This window comes from Corapipo altera, unplaced genomic scaffold (assembly GCF_003945725.1).
Source record: "Corapipo altera isolate COAL_440 unplaced genomic scaffold, ASM394572v1 22, whole genome shotgun sequence".
NCBI classification, from domain to species: domain Eukaryota; kingdom Metazoa; phylum Chordata; class Aves; order Passeriformes; family Pipridae; genus Corapipo; species Corapipo altera.
In genome coordinates this window covers 376,990-389,560 of record NW_020884886.1, presented here as the reverse complement: position 1 = coordinate 389,560, position 12,571 = coordinate 376,990, and the positions used below count along the sequence as shown (strand labels likewise).

Below are 12,571 nucleotides of genomic sequence, written 5' to 3'. Positions count from 1 at the left end.
CTAAAGAGCAGAAGTCAGGTGTGTAAGAAAAGGTTGTGTATTATCAGCTACGTGAAGATATGTTGTTGTTTTGTGAAGATACGTTGTTGTTTTGCTAAAGGCATTAAACAACTGCAGATATTTTAACATTTGTTTCATGGTGCTTCTTCCTGCTCATTCATTTTGGGGATATTTCTACTTATTTACTTTTTTATTGGATACATACTTATTTTTGCTAAGTTACTTATATATGGTTTTACAGAGGGTCTCAATTACCTCTGAAGACATCTCTCCACAAGTTTTAATTAAAAACTGGCAAAATACATAAGGAGCAAGCCCCAAATTAACCTCCCTAGTAAAGAAAGATCTGTAGCACAGCTTTTAACAGCACCCACTACCTTTCTCCCAGGCAACTAAAGGAAGGCAGAATGCTGACAGAGGAAAACCTCCTGGAGTTAGAGGGATTGCCACAGTTTCTGAAACGCAGTGGAGGGGAAAACCATAACAAACCAGATTTCATTAAGTTTCAGTATTCAGCAAACAACTTGTTTTTCCTATCATAAAATAATATAAACAACCTGAATGGAACTTAAGGTCTTACTATTAATTTTCTTATGAAAGAAAAGAAATAACCTTACCTCTCCACTAAAGAGTCTGTGAAAAAAGCCTCTCTTTGGTTTAGGAGACCTCTCTCTGTCTGGTGACACAGTACCATCAGTTTCATATGCATTGATATCTTCAAAGCATCCCGTTTCAATCATCTTTGAAACATATGAAAAATAAATGAAATGTCCACACAAGTCTCTCAAACAAGTTCATGTATTATCTATTTACTCTGGCTGGGTACTCCTGACACTTTTAAATTCATCAGCCAAACTACAGCACTCACAGAGCTCCACAAAGGAGGCACGAAGCCGACACCGGCTTTCCCTGTGCACTCAACAAACTAAAGAGCAGCAATGAGAGACTATCACACAGGGAAGTACTCAGGTGCTCTCTTGTTTTGGTTGCATTCTTGCCTTTCTTCTGCCTATGATGCAATAAGCAGAAGTTTTTAGAACCAGAGCAATCTAGCCTAACACATGTAATATCTCTATACCCTGAATTAATAAACATGACACGGGGAAAAAAAAATAGGTATAATGAAGATGGGTCTCTGGAGAGAAGAAAGGGATTTTGAAATAATCTTTGTCTGTATACACAGAAAATAAAAGAAATAAACCCACAATCACTGGGTGCAGAAAGGACAGCAGGTGAATGCCAATATGTAACCAACAGGTAGGGTCAGAAGGGGGGGAGTGGCTAATGCCCACATCTAGTTGGCATTTGTCTGTGAATGCCACTGGCACACATCTGTCACAACAGCATGGAGCCAGATGAATACACCTTGTAGAAGGGAGAGAGGGCATAAAGAGGAATAGGAAGAAATGCACTCTGCTTTTAGCATAAACCATGACATTAATACAGTCATGGGAGGGCAAATGGAATTCTTAAAAGACCAAGTGCAAAGATTTGGTTCAGTAACATGAATTAAAATAAAAAATAAGCACGAATGTACAATGAAGTCTGCACAGTTATTCCTTGAAGAGAAGGAATTGCCATCACCAGAATTCCACAATTATTTCCACCTTATAATAGGGGGAAGGCAGCCATAACAACTGTGATTTTAAAGATTTGTTACTGGGTGCTCTTGCTGAAATGGTAAAGAAGATTTGAACTGCATGAAAAGGTAGTAAAATTCTAGTATTCTATGCAGAATACTCGAATAGTCATTCACTAGGCACATGAAAAAGCTCTAAGAGAAAAGTCTGACTCAACTGATATTCAATTGTTTGTTTTGAAACCTTGGAAAAGGTGAGTCTGCAATTCTGTATTACTGTGTCACTTGAATCCTCTATTGATACACAGGCACTATATACAAAAAACTTGCACTGTGCCTATTTGCTTCTGAACACTTGGAATAGCATTCCATCTCTCTCCTGTGAACAGCAATACTGAATGACATGTGATGGAAGAACAAGGAAAAGGTGGTCCTGCTGAAGTTAAACACTGTTCTGAACACTGTATGATGACATGATGTCAGACTCTATTTATGAAAATTTACCATAGATCTCAGTTTTTAGCAAGCTGCTTATGTTTTGGGAAAAACTTTCTTTCTGAAGTCTTTAAGCAAGGAAGTCTAAAGCAGAAACTTCATTACATCTTAAAGAGAAAATCAATACTAATTATATCCTTTCTTAAATCCTCTACATTGCTGTACTAAGGAAAATAATCTTTCAAGAAATATACATTACCTCATTTTGCCAAGGGATGGAGACACAACCTGTAACAAACTTGGAATAGAAGTCATCATCTGTAGTATCCAGGTTCACTCCTTTTACTGTTGAGAACTGCTCAATGTCCAGGACATCTTTACAATACACAGCACGTGGCTGCAGTACAAGACAAGATTGATTCATTAAAGTTTTGGGGCTGGGTATTTTTTGGTTGGTTTTTGTTTCTCTATATGAGCAAAAAGGGAGTGAAATACCTGCAATTTTATATTTCACAGTGCTGATCACCAAATTACACTATGTTACAAAACAGAAATATGAAAACTTAAAAGAATCTCATGACAAGGCACCTGAACAATTTCATCCATCCTGCAAGTAACAGAAAGGAAGTATCAAAACCTTCCCTGGATTTCTTAATGGTTGTCATAGTTCATTCATCTTCTGTCACCCTCCTTTCAGCTCCAGAGTATTTTCTTCAAGCATATGTCTCATTTGTTCTGCATCTGAGCTATGGAAGTGGACTTTTAAGGACTAAGAAATCAGCTGCAAAGCTCCCTAGAGAAATGCCACTATTGTAAATAACTTTGTGATCTCAGATGGAACGATACAAAAAAATTAGCTCTTAATAGCTACAATGGCATTCTCCTGCCAATTTAACTAATTTTAAAGGTTTCTCTGGTATCATATGATTGCTGACATAGAATTATGACAGTTCTTGCCTTTTTAGATACTAATCAAATCTGTCTCACCTACTTACATCTGGCAAGAATGGAGGTTCTAACATGTTTGCTTCCAGCCTCTTGAAGTTAATGTTCCTGAAAATAGGATGCTGCTTTACAACAGCAGCTCCATCTTCAGTGCAACCAAGTCGTTCCCCTGGATTTTTAGCAAGTAACTGCAAAGACATGGGAAAAAAAGTTGATACATGATACAATCCCACAATTAAAAAAATTCTATATACCATGTCTTTCAATAAGTGTATTTTGCTACTTGGTCTTTTATTAGATAAAATTTATCAAGTATCAAAACAAACTGGAAATCCAAATGACAACATTGTGGGAACAAATATATTTTCAGTAGACAAAAGAATCCCTGAAAGTAGACCATTTGAAGATTATACCCACAGTTACATGAGAATATTTTAATTGATGCTACGCTGAATAGATTTTACAGTACAGATGCTTCAGTAGACTTTTCTTTCAGGAAATATAGACTAACTTTTTTCCAGTGGGCTTAAGTAATGCACATATTTTGCATGAACTAGTACAGAAAGCTTTCTGTATAAATTTAAGATCGGGCAAGACAAAAAAAAGCTCTTGTTTTGTAGATACTCTTTTAGGTGAGCAAACTATTGTACTACTCTGCCCCTTCTTCCCATGCTGTATCCAAGCTGAGCTGTTGTACTCCATCTACAATTACATGTGGTCCTAACAGTACTGGACCATTTCAATCATGTGATGAAAAATCAATTTATGCAGCTTTCCCTTCTGAATGAAGACATTAAAACACTGTAGTTGATCTCTTTAAAAGGATTAGAAATTTAATTTTCAAACCTCTACATCTCTTCACCCACCATCCTGCAGATGGATTTTGCCTCCTCTGAGAACTTGTCTGAATATGTTTCCTGGTCTTCCTTTACTCTCCGGTCAATCTCATCCCGTTTGACCCTTTCCTTATGCTTCCTGAATGGAGACTGTCCTTCAATCATTTCATAAATCAAGCAGCCAAGACCCCACCAATCCGGACTGAATGTATACTTTTCATTTTTGAGTACTTCTGGAGCTAAAAAACAAAACCAAACACACATCCATGACATTGCACTTTAAATTAACTAATAAAATATTGGAAAAACTCTCAGTTACCCCTCTGGCTCTGTGCAGAGATGTTTGTGTAGCGTCTCTGCACTTCGAAGAAATGTTAATTTCTACAGTAAGGACTCTGTTTGTATCCAAGAGAAGAACTAAAATTCTTTAATGCTTAAGTCCAGTATTGTTTACAAACTAAGAATAAGTTTTTCCAAAGCTTGGAAAGAAATGTATTGTCACAGTAATCCACCTGCTTACCTGTGATGCTAAATCTCTTTGAATCTCAGAAAAAAAATTCGGTGCTTTCTTGAAGTTCTACCTAAAGCTAGAATTTTCAGTTAAGTTTTCAAGTTTATCAGTAGGCTTAAAATTGACTACTAACATCTACCACTTTCTTCTTCTCATAACATGTCTAGTAAGTAATCCAGGCCAAATACAGTTCTCTGGACAAGTCATTCTTATATTGACGGGAGCAAATTTTCTGGTAAAATGTAACAAGCAAAGGATACTTTACATACCCATGTAACCCACGGTCCCAACTCGACCTCTGACTGTTTCTCCTTCTGGAATCTGCACAGCTAATCCAAGGTCTGAAATTCTGATATGCCCTATTTATGTTAAAATAAATTATAAATAGTCAGCAAATAATACAGGGTCATCACTGAAAAAATTGCTTCATAAAAAAACCCACCCCAAAATATCAAAAACATTCATATACTCATATCACTAGGTTTATTTAACTTAAGTAGAAAGGAGTGATTTTTTATTATTATTCAGCTCCTCCTTAAATATGTAAAGAAAAAGAGGTATAGATCTAACTGATTTCCTGAAGGTCATACATAAAAAATTTGCTGTTGAGCACTCTAATTCCTAGCTTTGGCATAGGCTGCTGCTCTAGGACAAACAGAAATGATGACTGCTCGTTTCAGATTCTGTATCTATGCATCAGACACTTGTATTTTTCCATTCTGTACTCCCACTACAAAAACTTAGCTGACTTCCTAACAAAGCTTCAAAATTTACTTAACTTACTCCAAATGTGAGAAGACTGTAGTCTGTACTGAGACACCCAGTTTTCCTCTCACAGAGTACTCTAATAATGCCAAGCATGAGTACTCAGAATTGCTATTCCCACTCCCACTCCAAAACAAAAGCAGCTGAGTCAATAACCTACTTAGAATTATTTATATGTACATGTCAGTTCAACAGTAGGATTTCCCCTTCTCATGAATCACTCCTAAGCAGATAACAGCTTCTACCTCACTTTATCAGCCAAAATTCTCAAGCTGATTACTGTCTCTATTAGTCACACATTTACACCAGTACCTACAATGTAGAAATCACATGGTGGAATACTGATTTCTCATGACCAGCACTGCTCAGATAGGGAACCAGTCCAAGAAGGGCAATGGGAATAAATTCACCCCACCCGCCCTCAAATTCCCATGGACAGATACCATTCTTTCTTGGACAGACTCAGGAACTGTTTCAACCCCATTTAAGACATTTCAAGGTAAGACATTTTACTGTAAAAATGCATAAGGTACTTTATTATTAAAAATATGCAAGTTTAGACACAAGAAAGGACAATTATATTTTCAATTTTAAAGGAAAATATTGCCAATCATCTATAGCAGAAAAAAGATCCATTAGGGAAAAAGAAAAAAAACCCCACACATACTACTGGTTCTAACAGACAGGGATACTGTCATTTACAGAAATACCAAAATTTATGGAATGATTCAGGCTGGAAGGGACTTCAGAAGCTCTCTAGTACAACATTCTGAGCAAGCAGCCAGCCCAAAGCATGCAAGGCTTTTTAAACTCTTGTTTAGAGTGGAAACTGCGTCACCTCTCTCGGCAGCCTACTTCCGTGCCCAAGTGTCTTTGTGCATACATGCTCTGGAATTCAAAAATCTCTACAGCATCAATATTAGTTAACAGCATATTAATTTCTGATTTACACATGACAGATAACCAAGGGATGGAGAGAGAGAGAGTAGAGAAAGTCAAGTGCCACTCTGTCTACTGGTTGGAAATAACTCAACGCTCCGGAGCACCAAATGCTATTTTAAATACATTCAGATGCTCTTCTGTTCTCTGACATCTGATGAACCCCTTCTCAAGTGCAAGATCTGAGCTCCTGAAGCGATTTTCTAATTAGTCTCCTCTGCTCCTTGGAACTGGATCAAAATATCTCTGGCAGAGAGAGAGCATTCTAATGCAGTCCTGCAAGGCTACATTTTTCCTCAAAGAAGCCGTCAGCTTTTGCAAGACACTACTGGAGAGAAAAATTAAAGAATGTATTTGATGTCTAGCAAAGTTTTAGCTCTTGGAAAGTGACTTCTCCCAAGCATCATCTTTCTTGAAGTTTATCAGTCAGAACATGCTGACTTTAAAAAAAATATACTGTGTTAATGACTTCAAAAACAGTTTTTCCTTAACTAAAACGCTCAGCAGTTACAAGAACAAACTTGTAATATTCACCCACAGCTTAGGAGAGAATTGCTGCACATGTTCTACAGTCAATTCAAAACATTCTGGTAATGACTTGCATACAAAGTCATTAAAGAAGATTCATTTGGCTTCTGAAGAACAAAAGACTACAAACATTTCTTCATATTGTTTGTACTTCCTTGATTCTTTCCCGCCACATAAGCACTAGTGACCACGAGAACTCTTTTAGTTGAAATCTTACAACAGAAATGCTTCAGATTTCTTTTCTTCTTAGTGACTAAACATTCTGGTTTACTAAGTAAAGTTCTGGCCTCACATCTAACAAATTGTGTTTCCATAGTTGAAGAAAAGACAAACAAAACAAATCCATGTAAAAGTTTTAGCCATCTTAAATCAAGAGAAGGAAGGAGAAAGAAGAGCAAAAGGGAGAAAGTAGCCATTTTTTAACCCTTCAAACATCATCATCGTTGATCAAGTTTTTTCCCCTGTCTTCTAAAAAGCAAGGGAAGTTTTTTCATTGCTAATTAAAGTTAAGATTCCTTTCATCATGAGGAAATCCCTTTGATTTCTGGTACAGTATTAATTAGAGGTGTAAATCTTTATTTCAAAATTAATTTTAATTTTTACGTACCACAGTCATCAAGAAGTATATTCTCAGGCTTCAAGTCTCTACAAATCAAACAACAGAAATGTGAATTAAACAAAGGCAAAATTATTCGTCATCAAGTACCACAAAGGCAACATAAGATTTCTTGGTTCTGATTGAAGTAACTTTTCCACCCACATACAAAAAAGAGTTGTGACGTTGATGGCCTGTAATACAAATAGTTTAATCAGAGAACTCCAGATCCACTTTCCCCCAGCTCTCTAATCCATTTACATTAACAAAAGCAATTTATGCTCCATGGATGAGAAACTTTCTCCACACAACTCTGAATCCTGATTATGAAGCAACCACCAACTTACACCCAAATTTGTGCTCACAGGTGAAAGATATTTCTCCTCAGAATATCAGCAATACAACTCTCAAATTATAAAACACAGGTGTTTGCTGCAGTTTGATGCTGACCACTTGCTATATTCCACCTCAGAGTGTCAGAATATCAGCAAAAATTCATATTCTCAAGACTAAGCACATCCATTCAAACTCCACTCCTTTAATGTGGATATGCAATTTCTAAAGGTTGGATGACTGCATTCTTTGCAATCAAATTTCTAGGAGTCTTTATCACTTTTCTGTAAACATCAAGTTTCAAAAGTAACATTTTTTAGCTATTAAATGCTAGCAAAACTCAGGAAACAGTAAAAGAGCAATTAATTCAGTATTGGAGTTCTGCATCTTCTTGTGCATTTGTACTTTCAGAACAAAATAAGAAACTCAATGGGATGTTTGGATTCCCCCCCACACAAGGAAAATTTGGGGAATCATTGAAGCTGAATCAGAAGCTGTTCAGAGGTTACTTATAGGATTTATCTTCTAGCAGATTCTATTGAGAACTTATATACATACAAACATATATAGGCATGAAATATATGCATAAAATATATAATGCACATTATTAATTATAATAATGTAGATAATCATTTATAATGTATACTGTTAATGTATACCATATATACATATTTGTCCATCAGAAAGTATATGACTGCAATACAGTCTCTAAGATTTATTCCATCATAAATATCATAAAGCCAGAAATAGACAAGTAAAAACCAGTACTTGGTTAAAAAGTTAGTTATTATTGGAATAGATTATTAAAAACAATATGTACATATATGGGTATACATATGAGTGTGACAAGAACAGTTAATCTATACAAGCAGAAAAGACTGAATAATGTAAAAGAAGCAATTTTAGCAAGAATGACTCTAGAACTGACATTCTAAATGAGAGTAAAATGCACACACATACAACTTGTTCACCAAGAAATCTATATACTTTTTTCCTTTTGTTCTGAAATATGTTTATTCATGTTAAAGTTTCATTATCTTATTAGATTAACTGTACAAAGAAGTCAGAAAGATACTCTGTTTCTAATGCTTTTAAGTCTATTCGAACCCCATAATGTTAATAATTTGATGTTAGATATGATATTACAATATCAGAGAAATCAGGATAGATCAGAGTTTAAAAAACCCAAAAAATTAAAAACTCCACATCAGTATCAAAAAAGCAGAAGAAAATTCAGCTCAAACTTTAGGTAGAAACACACCTACTTTAAAGCACAAAATATATGCTCAATTTAACTCAAGTAAACAAGTTTAAGGATTTCCATCTCCAAAACAGCTGATTAAAGCCCAACCTAAAACCTAATACTCAATAGCAACATCTTCTGCTTAACAGAAGCTTATTCTGGTCTGACATGATTTTGGTTAGTCCATAGTAAAACTCATTTCCAGCCAAAATTCCATCTCTTTAATGCTATTAGTTTCTTGACCTAGCAGCACGAAGAAGTCAGCTTTTGGAAGCATTCAGCTACAAGTCCTAGTCCTGGGATGCCAGATTTGGGCTATCAGCCTTCTCCCTCTTCCCTTCCTACACCACAACAGAGCCTGAAATCTCACTTTCTGTTGGAATACACAGACACCCTGCACTGGATGACCAAGCTCAGAGTGAGAGGTGGCAATGTAATTCTATCAACAGAGGCAGCAGCTTTCCCTTATGAATCAGAGAAAGGCTGGACGACTGCAAAGCTCACAAAACTAAGAGGTTTATTAAAAAAGTTGAATAAAATTCTGTATTTTAATTTGGACTAGACAAGCACTAGTCTATTTATGCCATAACTAACACCAGCCTTCCTACAGAGAAAATTTCTAGAGAGAAACCCTTCCTGGATTTCACTGCACAGATGTCTGCTCTGAGCAGAGGCACGAGGCAGGCAAGGAGCTGCTTGGGTTTATCCACTACAGCTTCAACAGGCCTTTGAGCCTGATCTTTAGCTTCCAGGCATATTCAGTGGCACTGTGGGTATGTACATGGGTTTGTGAGGAGAATCTAGGTATTCAAGCAACTTATCTGATAAAACCACAGCCATCCTTTTTTAGATGGCTAACTCCTGCAGGAAACTCCACCAATTAAGTCCCTTTTGGAAAGCAGGCACTTGTTCCTCGCTCTGACTTATGTAAAACTGACTCAGCTCTAAGTATTACCAGACTTTAAATGCAGCAGATGGATGAATAGCTCCACTACTGCCTCTGTCTGTTTGTTTTTCTAACGTCAGCACCATATGGGAAGTCACAGATAGTTTCACAAGCTCCCACTGAACAAGCAAACCGGCTCAATTGCTGTCACTGGGCAGGGCAGGGCCCTCCTTCCAGGTCTACATCTGTTCTTTTAATCCAGTGGGAACCCCACTAATAAAATGGCTCAACTGACTCCAGGGTCCTACAAACAGTCCTAACACCACTGCTGGAAATACAATAATAACTGGGAAAAAGACACAAGAAGTACACAGAAGAAAACTGGTATCAATGGAAAATTAGGGTATGTTTTTCCACTGTATGAGGTATTTTGCCACTGATGGCAGCAAATCCCAAATACAATACATTTATAATACATTTTAACATGACTGACCTACACTAAAACTGCCATTTTAGATGGACAGACACAAAAACCCATTCTCAAGAAAATATTTTACCACAATATGTTACAGAATTAAAGTCCACCTTAACAGGTTAAGCTATTTGTCTAAAAAGAGTTAAAAATCTTTTAAAGTTAGAAAACAAACACAGTAAGGTATTTTGAGATATGGTAATAAGAAAAAGAACTATTTCTAATTTCAGAGGAACAGCAAATATAAGAAAAACTTTCCTTCTGTATTTTCTTGTCCTGGAGAATGTAAAATACTAGTTACCGTAATTTTGAAAAATTAATCATGGAATCAATGAATATGTGCTTCATTATGTTCTCCCTTTCCACAACAACATTAAGACTGGAGGTTGCCACCATAACTTCTTTAGTGAGAATAAAATAATTACGACAAATTTTCCCAACCTTTTTGTTTTACTAAACATATTTAATCACTGTATTGCTGCTTAAATGTATTTCTATTAAAATGCAAGATAGAGAATTTTGATTGTGTAACACATCACTGTAATTGGTGACATTCTGAAGACTCCCAGGTATTATGATTAAATTTAAGACCTTCTTTTTCCTCTGAGTTTATAAATTCTTCAGTTTCCAACACAAGTACAGGTAACTGCCTCTCACTTCTTCATTTTGGTATGAGCAGAAGACTAAAAATAATGCTTCTAATTAAGAGACAATTTTACTCAGAACTGGTTGTGAAACCACTTTTTTCCATGCTCATAAATTTAAGCTAATGTGATTTCTTAATAATTGGAAACTGATTATATAATAGCACCAAACAGGGCAGAGCTCTAGCCATCAAGACTGCTCCAGAAGAAAGCATGACCACTCCAAGATCTGGAATCAGAGACAGAAAACATTAGGATTTGACATATGTGTTTGAAGGTCTTCTTGTAGGCAAATAGCTAAAAAGTTGGGATTAAATGGGAGGGCTGTGGTTTGGGGGTTTTTGTTTTGTTTGGGGTTTTTTGCTGTTGTTGTTTTACATTTTAAACAACCAGTTTTGTTTTCACTTGGGCAATGTGAAATGACCTACTTGTAGCCGATCAGATCTTTCATCTGAGCTTCCCTCCTACATCTGTGCCAGAACACACCGTGTGACATCGCAAGATTGGCCAAATTCTCTAGGGAACCACATCCAACCACCAACAGAAGTCTGATTTACTCTGTGGTTCTGCTGCTTTCTGCTCTGTGTGTGTGTGTTGGTCTTCTGTATTGGGGAGGGAAAAGACTAAGACTCACTATATTAAGTTAGACTTTAGATCTTCTTTGAAAGAATTGGTACTAGGTGTTACAAAATAGAAAGCATTCTTGGTCCACCATGAAGTTTGTTTTGCTTGTTCTGCAATATTGATGCATACCAGGGGTTAAATGAGGTATGTACAGAAAACAGCAGCAAGATCATACAATCTCAATTACAATGCAGAAAGCTTCTGATAGTTTAATTAATTCAAAAGCAATAATGTGTTTATTGGAGGAACCTGAAATAAAAACAGAAGAAGTTTTTCATATGGACTATGACTATCATTTTACCCTCATGATCATAACATGCAATGCTTGTTATTTCTATAGCCTTCTGTGAACTACTTTGGATTGGGTAGGAGTACAATCCCATATTCCTAAAACTTACTTGAATTAAAAATTAATTTGCTTTGTAAATCATAAATTATTTTCATTTTTCAAACAAACTTTGAATCAATTTTATAATATTTTAAAATGTATCAAGCATACAGACCTAAATTAACAGTAAGAAGACAAATAAGATCAGTAATTCTGAAGGACATGCCATGAAAAGGACATGAATTTTTTTTTGTTTCTTTTACTGTGAACTTGTTCTAGTGGAAAACAATTAATACATTCAGTGCTGAACAGACGTGGAAAGGTACCAGTGACTGCAGATAATACTCACCTGTAAACAATTCTCTCCCTCTGCAAATCCTCCAGGCCACAGCACAGTTCTGCAGCATAGAAAATAGCCCTTTCTTCATCAAAGCCAGGATTTCCCATGTTATATATGTGAAACTTCAGATCCCCTCCATTCATTATGGTTAATACTAAACACAGGGCATCTTTCGTTTCGTACGTATAGGATAAACTAACCTAAAAATGGGGCAGGGCGAGAAGAGCACCATTAGTCATTCACAGACCCCAAAACAATTTATAGCTCTTTTTTCCAATACAATCAATATGTGAATCCCTTTTTTAAAACAAAAATAACAAAACAGGCAAGTAGAAAATCACTCCTACAGAGAACTTGAAAACACAAAGGAATACAGACTAATTTGCCTGTATAGACAAACCCTACACCACCAGACAAAAATTTAGTGAAAATCTGTTTAGACACCATAGAGCTCCACCCAGAAAATAGTTATTGATGATGCCCCTCAGCTGCACACTACCTGTATTACTCTTTGTCCAGATAACATGCCCATTTACTTATTTTATTAGTACCTCAGGAATTTTGCATT

General features: G+C 36.2%; 1 protein-coding gene across 2 annotated transcripts in view; it reads right to left on the bottom strand.

Annotated features, from left to right (window-relative positions):
- Positions 1-12,571, bottom strand: part of GRK4 (G protein-coupled receptor kinase 4) — a 38,299-nt gene that overhangs the window by 3,289 nt on the left and 22,439 nt on the right. The window contains exons 9-15 of one of the 2 annotated variants that reach the window (XR_003527578.1): positions 12,013-12,203; positions 7,146-7,183; positions 4,576-4,665; positions 3,826-4,034; positions 3,002-3,147; positions 2,274-2,411; positions 618-740 (exon numbers count right to left, since the gene is read on the bottom strand). Coding sequence is in view for 1 of the 2 variants with exons in the window: in XM_027642896.1 (XP_027498697.1) it covers positions 618-740; positions 2,274-2,411; positions 3,010-3,147; positions 3,826-4,034; positions 4,576-4,665; positions 7,146-7,183; positions 12,013-12,203 (927 nt within the window). In the remaining variant the exon portion in view is untranslated. The remainder of the gene's footprint in view (positions 1-617; positions 741-2,273; positions 2,412-3,001; positions 3,148-3,825; positions 4,035-4,575; positions 4,666-7,145; positions 7,184-12,012; positions 12,204-12,571) is intronic. The other variant, XM_027642896.1, reaches the window with a different exon arrangement.